This window comes from Hippocampus comes, unplaced genomic scaffold, assembly GCF_001891065.2.
Source record: "Hippocampus comes isolate QL1 unplaced genomic scaffold, H_comes_QL1_v1.1 scaffold118, whole genome shotgun sequence".
Taxonomy (NCBI): Eukaryota; Metazoa; Chordata; class Actinopteri; order Syngnathiformes; family Syngnathidae; genus Hippocampus; species Hippocampus comes.
Window position 1 is genome coordinate 50,637 of NW_017805461.1, and position 17,965 is coordinate 68,601.

At 42.5% G+C, this 17,965-nt stretch overlaps 1 protein-coding gene across 1 annotated transcript in view; it reads left to right on the plus strand.

Annotated features, from left to right (window-relative positions):
* Positions 1–17,965, plus strand: part of tnmd (tenomodulin) — a 60,772-nt gene that overhangs the window by 31,869 nt on the left and 10,938 nt on the right. The window contains exons 6-8 of the mRNA XM_019874670.1: positions 3,106–3,246; positions 9,738–9,845; positions 17,654–17,804. Of these exons, the coding sequence (XP_019730229.1) occupies positions 3,106–3,246; positions 9,738–9,845; positions 17,654–17,804 (400 nt within the window). The remainder of the gene's footprint in view (positions 1–3,105; positions 3,247–9,737; positions 9,846–17,653; positions 17,805–17,965) is intronic.

Below are 17,965 nucleotides of genomic sequence, written 5' to 3' on the forward strand. Positions count from 1 at the left end.
AAAGTGTGTGGGAGGGGGTAAAACAAACGAAATTTCCATAGACGATCTCTCGATATCACAGATTTTCAATTGTATCAGGTGGGCCTAGAATGTATCCAACCCCCCTGTGTAATTTTAAGGTTTTGCTGTATAGAAAATCTGCTATGGCTTGTTTTTCCACAAGTTGTCGGGTAGCATGACAACGACAAGCGAGTTGTGCGGAAAAAGTAGAAAAGACCATATAAGGACTGAACGCAAAAGGACACAATGTTCACCGGTGTAGCTGTCTAAGCTGCTGCCCACCTCAATCCATCACACGGCTGCCTATATGGCTCCCGGGGGGCCCCGATGCACTGCGCTGCCCCCGCGCCACCTTTCCCTCCCACTGCTGCCTGCCCTACACCCACCGCCAGTGCCTCCGCCGCCAGCCGCCTGCGGTGAGTGACAGGCATCTAGTTCCGCCTGACTGCAGCCTCTATCTCCTTCCCCTCAAGGACAACGAAGAGGACATATTGTCATCAACTCATCTCTCTCACTCGCGCGGCCACCGCCTTCCCCATCGCTGAACATATGCAGAATGTCTCTCGCCTGGCATCACACACGTGCATTTATGCACCCAGCGATCCAGTCACCTGTAACAACATCGACACGACCTTTTCCTAATGTCCGCGGGCTGAGCACTACCGCAACCTGTTTGCACAAACAACCCGCAGGTTTGGCAGCGCCTGCCGCTTTTCATTCGTTGCTTTCAATGTGAGTCGTGGCAGAAAGCATCTCACCGCTGTTAAGAAGCACGTCAGACGGAAACCTTGTGTGAATAAACAGGGTAGTCTGTGCGGGGGCTTCGACATGGATCGCCTGATATACTTTCCCTGAAGTCGGCGTGTGATGAGAGGAGGTTGTACAAGAGAATAATAGAAAAGAAAGAATGGCATTTGTGCTTAAAAAAAATAAATAAATAAAAAGACATTTACTTCGGGCAACAACATGAATTTAAATGTGTTTTACCTCTATGAAAAAGAACTGCTCATTCCTACCAGTTGCTTTTTTTCACTTGACACTTGACAACAGGGGTTCTGCTCTGAACCTCGGATTAGACTCTGTTATGAAAAAGTGGCAGTGCATTGAATTAGGAGACTGTCAAAATCCCCCAAAATGATGAAATGTGATTTTCAGAGAGCTGCCCCGTCCATCGAATTGCGTTTTTCACTACGGTTTCCTTGGAAACAGTTTATTGAAGGAGATACAGCCAAATGTGCTCGGGATGTCTGGAAATACATCATTCACACATTACTGTACATAATGAATACACGGATGAATTTTGTAATTAACTATAAGTCAAAAGGGCTCAAGTAATGGGAAAAGGGTCGCATGTAAAAATTAACCCACTGTTAATTATGGCCTACTCGTCTTACTTGCTTTAGAGTCTTTTTACACTCCACAAATATAACTGTAACTACGACAAACAGTGTTTCGAGCCTTTTGAATACATTAAAAAAAATGTATCACATACATTAGGCATGTTTTTTGCCACCAATAAATAATGATACATTCAAGGAGTATCCAGTCAATTTTATCGGTCAATGTTGACAGTTTTAATGGAATGGAATGCTCCGCACTGCATACAATAGCAATTTCTTTGTTAACGCTAAGGTAAACTTTAGCTGTACGGATCCCACATCGACTTTGCAGGTGGTACATGTTGAGGGAAAGACATCTACCATGAACCATGATGATATCGGTTATAGCTCATCAAACAACACCTAGTCACACCAACCACTGTTTTCCCTCGGGCCATATAGGCTTTAGGGCCAAATTCACCTCTATTGTGATTTTTTTTACATGCGCCTGCACTGTGAAGCTAATTAATTTTCACGGTGCTTTATAAATGTCTTGCAGCTCGGTGACATTTGATATTCGGAACTTTAGTGGATATAGTTTCAGTACTGCAATGGAAATAATGAGAACCAGCACTTCAACTAATTTTAACTGATACCATCTTTAATGAGACAAGGTAGTGCATCATCTTAGAACTTTCACTTGTTGCAGCTCAGCTCAGCTCACTCGCTGTTTTTCGCACAAACACACGCACACAAAGGCACATTGCAAGTGTCCAAAAAGTATTTTGATTTATTTTTTTTTTCAAATGGCAATGATGTTGCAGCAGCAGCTGCTTTGGTTTGTCAACCAGTGGAAGTCACACCATATATTTCAGCCCAGAGAGGTGGGCATAGTCTCACTGTTTTATCTTTATCAGAGGTGATAGCGTGCTGAAAAAGTAATGCACTGTTTTTCGGTGTTAATCAATAAAGCTCCCAATTGCACATTTATGCTAAAATAAAAGAATGGAAAGATAGAAGTTTAATTCCCCACACAGACTTGCGGGCTACCTAATAGCCTCGACTTTATCCACAATGGCCCAATTGACACTTAGATTTCAAAGCCATCTTCATTTGGCTTCTGCTGGCAGTTTTAAGTTGCACTTCCCTTCCTGGATGCTGCTGTGACCCGTGTTAATGGAAATTTATAGGCCAATGCGACTCTTACAGTGATCCGTGATTAAAAATGATATCCCATTATCACACTACTGTTCTCTAACCAGACAAAAGAGGCTTCTGATGACAGCATGTAAGCAGGCAGACGCAAAATAATGAACACGTGGGAGAGCGTAAAGTGAAAGCTAATTTTGTCTTTGTGCATTGGAGGACAGATGTGTCTGATGTACATAAATCCTGGCGGAGTCCTGTTTGAATGTATTCATTAATAATGTGTCTCATTGGTGGAGAAAGATGAAGATGGACTCGGCGATATATTTCTCCTCCCAAACACAACCTTCGCATAAATATTGATGGCATATTTTTGGCTGCTGGGCATGAATCGTTTTTCAAAGAGGGAATTTTAACTGCCATGCAAGCGTGTCTGCGCTGCTTTAGGGCCACAGTGAAGAGAACCCTTTTTACTATTTATTTTAGATACTTGAAGAAAACCGATCAATAATCGCATTCACCTTTTTTTAAGATGCATTTTTAACATTGTCATATTGTTTAGGCTTTTTATTTGTATCCGTAATGCACCCGGGTAGTATTGGCGTGCAATTTTGTGCTGATTATCCTTCCATCCTTTTAGGTCTACGACCACGAGTACAAAGCAGTGCTGGATGGCGTCGAGACACACGGCCTGATGGAAATCGACCCGATTCAGCAGATTGAAATCTTTCGAATTGGAAATGGGAGTCAGGAGGTTCTCGAGGTTCATGACTTTCAACATGTGAGTGAAGGGATAAACATGAGCGTTCAGCGGAGATGTGGGAAATTGTGATGATCATCATATTTACATGTTAGCGTTGCGAAAGAGTCATTGTGAACAATTATTTCAGTACCTGTTGGCCAGGTACTGAAATAATTGTTCACAATAAGCATAACTGTAGTATGTTCTTGGCTGTATCAACCATCATCTAGATCAGTAATTCTCAAAGTGTGGTATGAGTACCACAACGGGTATGCAGCAGAGGTGGGAGTAAGTCACATATGTGCAAGTCACAAATACGACGCAGATTTTAAGTCTCAAGACGCAAGTCCAAAGTCACACTCACACCTACAGACAATTTTAAAGCGTTCAGTGAACCTAACATGGATGTTTTTGGAGTGTGGGAGGAAACTGGAGTAGCCGGAGAATACCCACGCAGGCATGGGGGAAGAACACGCAAACTCCACACTGGAAGTCCATGGCCAAGATTTTTTTTTTTTTAATTATGACTTTACTGTGATTATGACTTGACTACAGTGTTAGCATCGACCACAGCGCAATGCGACTAATTTGGGTCGCTGCTGCTGTAAGGAAACTACAGCCTACTCTTTTTCTGGCAGTTGCTATGTAAATGATCATATCGCAATGTCAATCCAAAACAACAAAATGATCCTGCCTTGAGGATTAGTGGCATACCAGCAACAAACAAAACATTTTTTGTAACTTCTGTTGAACTTGTGGGTGGTAAAACTCTGATGTGGACCAGCTTATGTGAGGTATTTCAACGGAATAAGCTTCTTCCTTATACAGTACAGTAGAGCCTCCAGAGTTCTATGTTTGATAAGTCTTACAATTTGGAAACAATAGCCGGACATAGTTGTAAAAAACTGCAGAGGTTAAAATGCCATCGTGAATGACACTAAAATATCTTCCAAGTGTGTTTTGTTCTGTTCTTTCACTTGATGCCACTACACCCAGAAGAGTATGTTAACATGAAGAAGAAAATCGGGATGATGACAAAGAGGAAAGAAAGAGTACAGACTGGGACTTAGCGGGACAACAACTTAAAATACTACAAATGTAGGGCAGTAGATCTGAAGGCCAAATGAAACACTTTGCAATACCCCACCAACAAGATGCAGGTCAGGTGTGAGTGCCCGTGTAAAAATTAACGTGATTTGCTGTCTGCCCCGGCCAGGGCGTGTCCCTTCTCTCTGCTAGAAATGCCTTCAGCTCCCTCCAAACAGGATAATTGGTGCAGATAATGAATGAGAGAATGGCCACAAATTCTGGTAATGACCGCCTAAACACACAGTCATTAGAAGAGCGGATTTACTGTTTAAAGGCACTCACAACAGCCCCAAGAGAGGGTTTGTTCTTTCCTAAAAGACTAATTCTAAGGTAGCAGGTTGTTTGTGGTACAAACACCATAAAGAAGCCCATCTCCATTTGTTCCACGCAGCAGCTTTTGCAGTCGTAATTTTGTCTCCAGCAAAACTCATTAGCTTACCTTTCATTTCAAAATCCTGCCCGAGTGTGCAGGAGGCTGCAGAAGCAGTACTCCAGACAAGGAAGCCTCATGCTCAACTTTCTGGTAAGACCCATTATTCTTACATCATTAATCATTTATCGTGAAATGTTTATAGATAAATCTTCAATTCGAATCAAAACAAACATATTTACTTGTCGTTGGCTACAGTGGCCAGCAGAATGGTAACACGACTTCTCCTTCCCCATTTCTTTATCTTTCCGCTTTCTTTGTTCTCTCACCAACCTGACACACACACACACACACAAACACACACACACACACACACACACACACACACACACACACACACACACACACAAACAAAAGCCTGTTGCTTGTTCCACTTCACGCTGGTAAAGCAAATCCCCTGAGGAGACTCGCTGCTCTTCCATGAAAGACTAAGTAACAAGCTAGTAAGCACAGTAATTCAAACCTTATTCTGAGTGGAAGAAAGAAGAATGGGAAGGAGGTGGAATAAAACACACTGAGAGGCAGCTGTGTGCTGATGGTAAAATTGATTCCTAACAAAAAGAAAAAGGGGGCTGTTGCTTGTCATTGAAAAGGACCACACTTGGCCAGTCCAGACACGGTCTCCATTAAGCCCGAGGGCATTTTGGGCTTTTTGCCACCAGAACTCTGAGCTGCACATGATTTTCAGCTGCTTATCTTCCAAAGCAATTCATGACACAAAAATAGTAGAGATGAAAAACACATCCTGAGAGCAAAGAAGCAGCATCCTAATTCTTGAAACCGTCTTGCAAAGCTGCATTGAAACTTACTGTAAATTCGTGACAAGGACAGGACAAAAAGAATGCTGCAATTTTAATTTGTAGCTGGTACGCACACCTAAGACTGTCACTGTGAGAAAAAGTATGACTGAAAGGTGCACACCACATCATTTAAAAAAAAAAAAAAAAAAAAACTGTCGATTTCATTGCAGAGTAGACTTAAGTGGCATCAGGGTTCCGTCGCAGACACAAACAAGCCAGTGCATTAAAAAAAGAAAGAAAAAAAAAAGGTGGTTTGTGCCGCTCTGGGTATGAACACGGCCAACCTGATTCACCAGTCAAAGCGTTGCTTCTTCTCATTCCCTTTAAATGTGTCATACTCACACCTCGCATGGAGACATTTCTTCGAAGAAAAGATGCAACAACACATGCGTGACTGTGCTTGGCCTGTGGGGCAGCAGAAAACACAAGTCTGCCTGTGCTCCGATCAAATTCACCCAAATCGTGTTAGACCACTGGTCGACTGACTGCAGCAGACTTAGATGTGCTTCCGGCAAGCGTATAAGGCCAATTTCTGCTTCCAAATGATCAGATGTACCAGGTGCATGTCAATAAACACACCGTGCCAGACCAGAACATCAGCACCAAGTGAAACTCAATCTTTGTCACCAAAATGTGTGTCCGACAAGGGAGCGCTTACAAGAATTTTGTCATGATAGTTGTGTGACACAACACCACATGTAAAGCTCTTTGGCCATGTAGATACACTGATATAGAGTGTAAGGTACTTGGAATTTTCATCAATAACGCGGTTCTGAACTGATGAGTGGCAGAATAGCAGACCGGTAAAATTTACTGACAGAAGTGATGACAGAACCACGCCACGGTTAAAATAACACGACAGACTGCCAGGCTGACGATTACAGTTTGGTTCGTAATGAGATTTTTTTTTTTCCCTAATATGATACATCCTGATCATGAATAGAAGATGTCCAAAGATTGTCAACATCTCCCATGTAACTGAAACCCAGCGGGAAATTTTTCAAGTGCGTCATGGAGAGGTTCAACCTTCACCAGTTTGGGAAAGACTGTCCAACAACAGCATCAAATGTAAAATTAGGAGGAAAACATCTCCCCAGAGGGAGTTAAAAACAACAACACTGAACATGTGACCTTTAAACCATGTGACATTCATGTCTGCTGTGCAGAGAAGCACACAAGAAGTGACATTCGAAGTGCAGTTGAGTTCAGAAGATGTGTGCTGCGCTCTGATGGTCTCAGATTGTTTCCCCGCTTCACGGCTGGCGTGTCCTCCGGGCCTAGGAGGAAAAGCCACATCCGGATTGCTCCTCCACTCGGTTGAGAAGTCAGCATTTGCTCTACGAGGGTTTGCGTTGGCGCCCGCAGCATCGATGCGCTGACTCACGCATCTGTGACGGCACCATTAATACTGCCGGGTACACGCCTATCGTCCATAAAAACGATAGACTGAGTGACTCCAGCCCGTCCTAATGGAGCATCCAGTGTTTGTAGGGCAGCGCCAGACAAAGATGATGTGGCATTGAGCCAGTTGACTCTCACTGCACTCATGGATAATTTGAGCATGATGAAGTTTTAATGTACCACTGGATGGGGACCAAGCCCTGTCTATATATATATATATATATATATATATATAAATTTTTTTTTTTTTTTTTTTTTTTTTACCTGTATATGTTTATTGGTCGCTACTTCGCGGATTTTCGTTTATCGCGGTAGGTTTTGGTCCCCATTAACTGCGATAAATGAGGGATTACTGTATTGTTATTATATTTTTTTGTGGTGAATGTACATGCGCTGCTCAAGGGTACACAACCAATTAGATAATGAGGTGAAGTATAGTGTGAATTAACAGAGTGGCACCTCCTTTTTTTTACTGTTTTTTTTTTTCTTCCCCAAATGTTGAACTGAATATAGGTTGAAAAGAATTATACAAATTACTGCAGTGTAACTTTTTTAGAATGAGGCTGTGCGAGACTCGCTGATATTTCATGAGATCTTTCTTCACAGGAGCTGAATGATGCATGCTGTTATGTCCTCCATCTTTTTGAATAGACGCAGATGAGCATCTCTCAAATGGATACACCAAGTGGACTGCTTTTCCCCGCTTTCCGAGCGTCATCTCTCAAAATGACATCGCTTTTCCATTTCTCATTCGTGTGTTAATGTGTCTTTCTTCATTTTCTGGTTGGCCAAGCCCAGTAATCATTGTATCTCATCACAACATTGCCCTTTGCTTTCCCGCCCGCTACACCCCCCGCCCCACCCCCGATACGGCGAATCCAAATTAAACAAAGACTCATCACAATAAAGCCAGGCATAAACATCATGCTTCTGTTCTTGAGACTATTATTGTCCCAACGCAGATGAAATTACAGCCGGTACATTACAACGGGCTTCACATTGTATCATGTCATGTGCGGCTTCTGTCTGTTTTCTAGGAGATGGCACCTTGCCAAATAAATCCACAATGCAGACCCAGCGGCCACACGGTCAAAATAACTGATTGAAAAGGAGATGTCACAGCAATCGGCGGGTTGCCGCAATTAAATTTAGAGAGAATCAGGCTCGTTTTCATGGCACCACTCAAACAATTTTCAGCCCGTGCCATTCGGTGGCAGATGTAGATCCTGCTGTCTGTTCTAATACAGTGTGATGAATGAGCAGCTCTCTGCAGGAAATAAATTGGATAAAATCTGATCTTGTTGCACGTGTTTCAGACGCTGTCTCGGCTGAATATGTTAGATTAACATACAATAGTGTGGAGCGAATTAAAATATCTCTCTCTTTCACTCGTGCCCATTGAGGCTCGGCGTATCAGGATGAACAGAGCGCCCGGTGGAGAATCACTGCTCCGGCTGAAGAAAGTGACTTCCACGCTTGACTGCACAGATTAAGGAGGCGAGAGCAACCTGTGACTGGCTAATTCAATGGGGGCACTCTGCAGAAAACACTTCTTTCTCCAAGCATGTCACTCAACTCTCTGGCGTAAACGCTATGAAGTGTTGTACAGCCACAGCAGAGCGCCCGTGTCATTTATCTCTTGTTCCACTTAAAAGCAGAAGCCCTGCTACATTGGTCAATGGTCTGCGATTGCATAACATGCTGCTGCAAAAAAAAAAAAAAAAATGGAGGAGCAAGGGCCTACTGTAGTACACAGGGTTTGTGCAGGTGATTAAAAAGCATAAAAAGTCCTTAAATGGATTTTGCTAAAGTGAAGGCCTGGAAATTGATTTAAAAAGCATTACAGGCAGTAGAATGTCCAGAACGCATTTTCTGAATACTATATATTTGTTACAGTAATTAAATCAATAGGGGGGGGGGGGGCAACTTATTGTGCACATTCATGTTTCATCAATTCTTTAGTACCAGTAAAATGAACTGGGGTCAATCTGCAAATATACAGTACGTTAGCTCGCAAATGAGACTCCATTTTTTTTTTTTTTTTTTAACTAAAGGAGGGGGGGAAAAACATGACATCAATTTCTCTCAACTTGATGCTGTCAAGTTCTATGACCGCCACGACAATAAATATATTTTCAAATAAAAGTCTCTTTCAGAGTCTGTCGGAACAACACATTACACTGGTCAACAGGAGATTCTAAACAGAGATCGCCTTGTGTCCCAAACCATATATTTCACGCTGATTTGAAAAATAGCTTCACTTTTTTTTTTTTTTTTTTGCGCATCAGATTTTTGAGATATTTTCATTTTTTGCTTTTAAGTTTACTATGTAAAAACGTTTTACCGTGCGTTCTCATTTATAGCTATGCAGAAAAAAAAATCCACGTTGCTGATCTAAAGTGACCTTGATGACTGCCCTTAATTCATAAATAGAACCAACCATAATGCTATGTTACACATTATATGATTGCTATAGTATTATTGTTGTTATAAACACTTGATATTCTTGAGAAAACAAACAAAGGCACACCAATATGTTTTTCAATCTCTTGCTCTTTAGAGTGCCCCGTTGCACAGGGGAACACGATAACAGTTTCATAACGTGCCACAAAAACAAAAAATATAAGATTCATAGGAAAGCATTTCATGTGAATTCCTCCGGCTTTGATTCTCCTTTCAAATTGACACCTTGCAATACAGTACAACTACCCGGGTGCTAACGGCACATGCGCATCACAGGCAGTTAATGAACGAAAGTTATCTCTGAATTTCTGAGCACGCTTTTTTTCCCCCCTTCCTTCTTTTCAAAGGGACTCACCGGGATCCGCTTTGCCGAACATCAGAGGTGCTACATCAGGAGCCAAACCAGGACACTGCCCACAGCAGCAGAGGTGGAAGCCGAGGAAGGCGACCTAGCGGTATGCGTCCCGCATAGTTTTGCAGAAAGTTTCCATGCATGTTGAAGGGCGATGGACCACTGTGGGCGCCTCACAGATCCTCAACCTGTCCATCCCATCTCGTCCCTCTTACTGGGATTTGTGATGCCGGTGGTACTTTGTCAATTGCCCACAACCCCACAGCCTCTTTGTGGCTCACATCAAATGGTGTTTGCTGTCAATCCTGAGCCAATATTAATTTTTAATCCTGTCCTCCAAAGGCTCCACTCAGATAGCTTAAAGGGGGTTTGGGGTTTGACTGAGAGGGATGACAGTAATATGCTAGTTATTTTTTTTCTTTGTAAAAGACGTTTTCTTTTCGCGAGTCTCCACTCAAAGTTTATAGGGATTCATTTGACTTTTCTGGGTGTGAGATAGCTGTATGGTGAACTCTGTGAAAGAAATGGAAGGAATTCAATCAATCAAAATCCCCCTTTTTTCTGTGTCACAGTGCAATTCACTGAGTGGGCAGCATGTTCAATGAGAAAATCCACATCCATGTGCTCATTTCCATTTTACCTTGTAGCTGAGAAGAAGAAGCTGGCAAACATGCAGCAAAGATACTCCATTCAAAAACACAGTCAGCCAAATGTCAGTGCAAGCAAAACTTAAGTCTCAGGTTTTTTTAAACTAAGAACACAAGCTGCAACCAAATAACCAAACGCATTTGGTTTCCTCTCATCTCCATGCAAAATCCGTGTTTACAGATATTAATTGCTGGGCCATCACCATATGTCCACACAATTTATGCCTTTTTTTTTAAATACTCTGTAGTGTAATTGATAAAATCATCCAAAGCCAAGTGTGTGGGGCGAGATATTTGTCGCTGTTAGTGGGACTGTTATGAGGACAATTTTGGTCTATGTTCAGTGGAATCCATCACGCCCGCGACCCTTGTGAGGATAAGCGGATCAGAAAATGGATGGATGGATGGAATAGTTCTGGCCTCGTACATCATTTTATGTGGCCCGCGAAAGCAAATCAAGAATGCCAACGACCATGATGCTTGCTAAAATCCGGATAACATTTCAGACTGTCATATATAACAGGTAAGGTTGAGGTTGCAACCATTTTCTTGTTACATTACAGTAACTTAAACAAAAGTTGAATTATTCTTGACTTCCGATTTCAAAACTGAGGATCCTTCAATTTGTTGTGTACTGATGTAAATGTCAAAAATGAAACATTTATATGGTTTCACAGTCATAACAGCCATCCGGAGGAAACTATAACTGCAATGTGGCCCTTGAAGAAAATGAGTGTGATACCTCTTTCTTAAATGGTTAAACTTGACCCTTGTTACTTCATCAACGGAAATTGTTACACTGAAAAAAAAGTGCTTAAGTTGACCATGCACACTGGTTGCACACGATTAAAATGCAGTAAACTCGACGACTACCAGAGTTTTTCTCCCCTGAGGCTAAAGGAGGATTTGATCGGTAAATAGTGGGGCTGAGAAAACAATTCAGGAATATATTTTAGAATATGAAATGTCAAATAAAATGTTTGAGGGCCTTAATTGGGGCGACCGAGATTCTGACGGGGCTATAGCGCCCCCTAGCCACGGTGTGTCGCCATCCCTGTGTAAACTGACCGAATTTTCCGCTCTTCTCCTCATAAATAATGAAATAATATACCACGCATACCAGATTTTAATCACGTGCAACCAATTTATTGTACATGTTTTAATTAGGTAAGTTCAAAGGATTTGTTTTTCAGTGTACAGGCAAGTTCAATCCCTTTTATAGAAAGTTTTTTTTTTTTTTCAATCAGTCAACTTCCATGCCTCTGTGTGCTGCTGCTGCGAAGGGTTTCTTTTTCCAGCTTAACCCTTTACGGCACAGGAGAGCTGCAGTAAACATTATCATGGGGGCTGTCTTTAGAAAGTATACAGTGACCTTGGCCTGACCTCACCAACAATAGACAGAAGCCACTGAACCGTCCTCTGTGAGAATCCTCCCACGTTTGACCTGCCGAAGCTGAGCGCAAGTTCCTTCTCAAGTGGTGGAACACATGAAGCTCACAGGGGTTAAAGCCAAGCACTTGTGGCTCCTCGCTCAACCCAGCCGCGGGCTTTCAGCGCTCAGAGCAACCACGGTGGGCTTCAGAGGCGCACCGAAAAACAATGGGAAAATGATGGAGAAACTGCAGGCGACTGATAACAAAATCCAGCCTATACGAGGGCACCGCCAGGTGACAAACATGAATTGTTTGCCAGAGTTTCCCCCAGCCCTCCCTTTTCAATTTGCCTCAGCCATGTTGCGTCTGAGGGAGTAATCCCTGAGCTTCATTTCACTTCCCCCAGACTGACACACAAGTTGCCTTCTGCCTCCCTCGCTGCCTTGGTTGTCAACGAATGCTGCTTGCTCCATTTAACAGTCACTTAATATGGATGACCAACGCTCGCTGGGCATTCGAGAACCTCCCACTCACATGACTGCGAACATCAGTGAATAGCAAGCCAATACACCGAAGTCATGCAAGAGTAGCGACTGCTCCTTACTTAGAATGTGTCGAGAAATCAGATTGGAGCACGACTTCACCAGAGAAAAGTGTGTGATGATAAAATATGTATATAGAAGTAGAAGAAGTAGATATAGTAAAGAAGTAGAAGTAATCCATTACAACAAGAGGCGACATGTTGGAAATGCGAGTGGCTGATGATGTAGTGGTATACGAACGATAAATAAGTTATATTAAAATGCATTCCTGATATAAGATCCAGGTACTGAGGCTATCTGGGAACCCCAGGATGCCCAAACTGAAAGTTTGCAGGGAAATGATGTGGTGGAACAACCCTGCTTCTGCCAGAACTATTTCTTTGTCCAGATTGTTCTGTTATGGTTTGTGACAGGTCGGCGGACAAAGCAGTAAGCTATTGGGACTGTGAGAGGTAACTAAGTGGCGAACAGTGTGCACCTGCTCGCACTGATTTACAACACAACTCTGGTCGGGCAGCTGCTACATCGACTAGCCTAGCAGCACCTTAAACTGCTCATTTGTCCTCTTTGCTGTTCTGGTCAGGAGAAAATTGCTAAAACTTGCTCACATTAATATTGTATTGTGAAAAATGTGTGTGTTTTCTTTTTATTAGTAGCTCCGTTTAAGAGCCTGGAGTATGTTGTTTAGAATGCACAATACTGTATTACAATGAAAGATAGGAAGGGCAGTCCAACATTTCGTAGAGTTGTAAAAAGGGAAAAATTAAAAACAACACTCAAATGCACTCTTAATTTTTTTTCAACAAAAATAAAAATGCAAATGTATCTTGTAAGTACTGTAATTGAAATTAATATCGAACTGCAATAGTTAATGTAATAAATGTGATTATATCATATAAAATAGGCTGGCTACCAGTCAGGGTATAACCTGCCTTTCTCTCAAAGTCAGCTGGCATCAACTCCAGATGGATCAAAGATGTATGGATGGATGATGTCACAAATACAGTTTTACATTTAAAGATATTTAACTTCATTCAAGTGCTCACTTCATATACTTAGGCCCACCTTTACCAACGGGTTTACCTGGGCCGAAGCCTAGGTGGCTACGATACTCAGACCTATCAGAAGTTTCATAATAAATTAATAAATGACTGCTGTCAGGCTGCTGAATACACACACGTGAAAATCTGGACTCACCCCCTCACTCACATTGTAAATAGCACAGCCACCTTATGCAGCATATATGCAGTTGCTTATCTGCTTATATCTTATATTTTATATTTTACATTGTATTCTGTACTCTGTACAGTTCTTTTTTTTTTAATTTGTGCATGCAAATATTTGATGGTTTTTTTTCGACTTTCTTCCCTCCAAATTTTGCAGCTGTAGATTGCAAATTTCTCCATTGTGAGACAAATAAAGGTTTTCTTATCTTATCTTAAAATCTCAATTTGTTGTCAAGCACTTTACATACAACCCACAGGCGGTTCTGTGCAGTATTCTTATGTATTGTTAATGTATTAAGAATAATATATATATACTAAATACAGCATATGAACCTTTTCATTTGGTGGTTTACTACAGTAATCCTTTGTTTACCGCGGCGGTTGTGTTCCAAAAAGTACCCATGATACGTGAAATCCATGAAGTAGTCCTCTTTATTTTCTACAATTATTATTATTGTATTAGGTACACAATACAATGCTGTGTTGAATGAAATCAAAGATTAAACCTTTTTTCAGGCCCAACCATTTCAAAATAAACACAAATCTGAATGTTTTCTTCCAAACAACAGACAGTTTTAAGAAATACTGGACCAAACATTTCACCGACATTGTGAGTTTTGTCATGGAAAAAAATTGACAAACTGTACATCGATGCGGCGCGGAGACTGTCAACCAATCAGGATGCAAAACAATATGCACTGTAAAAAAAAAATGCGTGAAAGATTAACCATGTTAGAGTGAGGGATTACTGTATACCGCAATGTCTGAAGGACCTGATTTACTTTCCAGTGACCTTGTCGCTAATATGGTCCGTAAGGTGTCAAACAGTCAGGATCAGAAAAGCATGTCTGAAGCATGATTCATGAATGTTATGATGGTAGCTTCATGGATTTGATAGTGCAGAGTTGAAATGCCATTATTACAGCCATAGAGCGATAGTGGCAAGAGTTGCCAATATACTGTAAACGTGTCAACTAAAATTCATGGCTTGGCACAGCGCATAAAAAAACAGATATGTGCAGTAAAGCTCCTGGGTGCCATGATAAAACATTTGTTGATCTCTGGCAAACATAACAACACTTTAAACAATGTTTCATGGCCAATGTTTCCCCGGTTGGCTCTCAGCAGAAGGCGAGGGTAAATTCATTACAGTACAGTAGAAGGGGCGCATAATTAAGTCCACGGCACTGTAGGCGGAATGTCGTACATGCGCAGGGAGTATACATAAAACAAATCATCATTATTTCTTAGGCCCAATAGTTGATTAAAAAATAATAACAATAAAGTTGCTTGTGTAAAAACACCTGATTAGTCAATAGTCAAATGGAGGGGCTTTGGAGAAGTATGTATAAACCAAAGATAGTAATCATGTTGAATTTGTTCTTGTCAACTCGCATTTAGAAATCTCTGCCCCATGCTAAAAGGCTGACCTTTCCACGCACTTCCCTCCCAGGTGCAGCTCCACACCCACCTCCTCCTTACAAGTTATTGCAGTCGTTTCTCAACTGTGAAAACCAAGTCATGTTGCGAGCCACGTGCCGTGACCTCCATTTACTTTATACTCAGCTTGAGCGGTTAAGAGGTCCAATTAGAGTGGTGGGCTGCTAATGCTCCTCAGCTCTGACATTAATTTCAGAGAACTGACCGACTTAACGGCGCAGCAAGGCGCATATGGTGGGTTGCCAGTCCACGGGTGATTTTAAACAACAACCCATAACCATAATCCAGCACACATCCAGTACTTCGGCATATTTAGCCAACTCACAACACTGGATCTATTGCAAGTTCATCTTGAGAAAGCAAACACTGGTTGGTACCGGAGCAGCACAGTAATCTAGTGGTCGTATATGTGCCTCAAAGCACTTTCTCCCTTTAAGCCTTGCATTTTCTCCCAATTTTTCAACCCTTGTGTGAGTTTCCTCTCACATCCCAGAAACTTGCACCTTAGATTCATTTAAGACTTTGGGCCGCTTTAAATGGGGAAGAAAGAAGTCGGCTGCGACCGCTCCCACAGTTGCCGCAACCCTCCCTCTTGCACTTCCACCGGCCTCCGCTCGTCTGCAAAATTACAACATCGGGTATAACCATTGCGGACAAGGAGCTGAGCCAAAAGGCCAAGCTCTCAATTTACCGGTCGATATACGTTCCAACCCTCACCTATGGTCACGAGCTATGAGCCGCGACTGAAAGAACGACATCCCGGATACAAGCGGCCGAAATGGGTTTTCTCCGCAGGGTGTCCGGGCTCTCCCTTATAGATAAGGTGAAAAGCTCGGTCATCCGGGAGGGGCTCAGAGTCGAGCCGCTTCTCCTCCACATCGAGAGGTGGCTCGGGCATCTGATTAGGATGCCTCCTGGACACCTCCCTGGTGAGGTGTTCCCGGCATGTCCCACCGGCAGGAGGCCCCCGGGGATGACCCAGGACACGCTGGAGAGACTATGTATGTCACCCAGCTGGTCTGGGAACGCCTCGGGATTCCCCGGGAAGAGCTGGAAGAAGTGGCTGGGGAGAGGGAAGTCTGGGCTTCCCGGCTAAAGCTGCTGCCCCCACAACCCGACCCTGGATAAGAGGTAGAAAATGGATGGATGGATGGATGGGTTTTACCATAACCCTCCATACCAAAAGATTCCATGTGCTGCACAGGATTTATGAAAATTAAATGGAGTACTTTAAATTGTCCATAGGCGTGAATGCAAGTGTGTCTGATTGTTTGCCTGTATTTGCCTTGCAATTGACTGGCGACCAGTCCAGTATATACCACGGCTCCCACTTAAAGTCAGCTGGAATACACTCAAGCTCACAGTATAGAAAATGGATGGATGGTTAGTTCTGACTAACTAGGTGCTAATCAAAAAGTAACTCCGCATATAATTTTACCATGTATCCTAAAACGCGAACGTCTTACATACAATTAGAAAATAAAATCAGGCCACCGTCATACACGTTTGCAGGCTTCCATCTGTGTAATGGCCGTGACGCTACCTCAGATGGCAACATATTAAAGATATCGGTACCTTACAAGACAGAGAGGCAATAAAAAGGTGGAATAAGACAGTGTTTATGGTGTGTCTACAGTAGTCTGCATGTAATATATCAGCGACATCGGGTTTGTGGGACACATTGCACATCACTGTATAATGTGAACATCACTCACAGCCAAAGGAGGGGCACAAGGCAAGGAGAGTAAGGGACATTACGACTGAAATGATGATTTTTTTTTTTCCCTTCAAAATAGAATCACTTCATCTTTGACGATACACCACTGCTACCTACTAATTTAGGCTGAGAAAATAAAGCGTGTCACTTCCCTGATATGCGAAGTTCTGAGCTTTTTGGTACCAGAAGGTCTCAAACTGGTCTATTTTTAACAAGGACTGACAGGGGCAAACGTGGATACAAGGTGCACGGTCCCATATGAATGAGTCCTGCGCCAACGATAGCCTCAGGATCCAAGTCTAACGAGTGTGCAATTAAGTTTTAAACTGAGGGAAAATCACCTTCTAAAAACATTTGTCAAGTGAACTGTTCTTCTGGCTGGCTAATTAAAGAGGGACTTGGAACTCTGTGTGTTTATTTACATCAACATGAAAATAAAGATGTGTACTGTATTAGCAGAGAGCATTAGCCAGTGCCTGTCATATGTCTCTATTAAACAATGCTGACATGTCGTCGCGATCATTAAGCAATAATAGTTTACTTTACAGCTCATGAACTACAGGATCAACAAATTAAGCTCACTGATAGCGCTTGGATGGCAAGCGATGCATCGTGATGCAGCAGGGAGGAGAAGATGAGGAGGAGGAGGAGGAGAATGCTAGGCTTTATTGTGTCTGTCACATTAAACGATACTGCCGCCGCATGCGCGGTAATGAAGATCACTTGCAAAGTCATTTGAAAGTCAAATCATCACTGTCTGAATTTCAATGATGTGAAATAGAAAGAGCATGCTGCAGGCTTGATGGAGGGAGGAGGAGGAGGTGGAGGTGGAGGTGGAGGTGGAGGGGGTCAGGCAACAGAAGTCAGGGAGCCAGTGCCCTCGTCTCACAGAGATGATAGATTAAAATAATCAGGCTGATGCTGCTGTTTGGCTCACGAGGGTTGTGGGTGGTTGTGTGCCAACAGGTGGATGCCATGGATACCAAAATGGAGGAATCCCAAGTGTGGGTTCCCGCCGAGGAGCCCATTGTTGACCTGGCATTCCTTTTCCAGTCCAAGATCTGGGAATTCTGCCAGGAACTGCCCATCCATTGGATACATCCCTCCCCAATGAGTGGTAAGGCATTGGGGAAGGACGGTGAGGGGGCTTCTAAGCTTAAATCTACCTACGCCACATTTTGGGCAAGGTTTCTCATTATCATGTGTAGATGTCATTTAATTGTAAAATATATCTATATATATATATATATATATATATATATATATACATATATATAT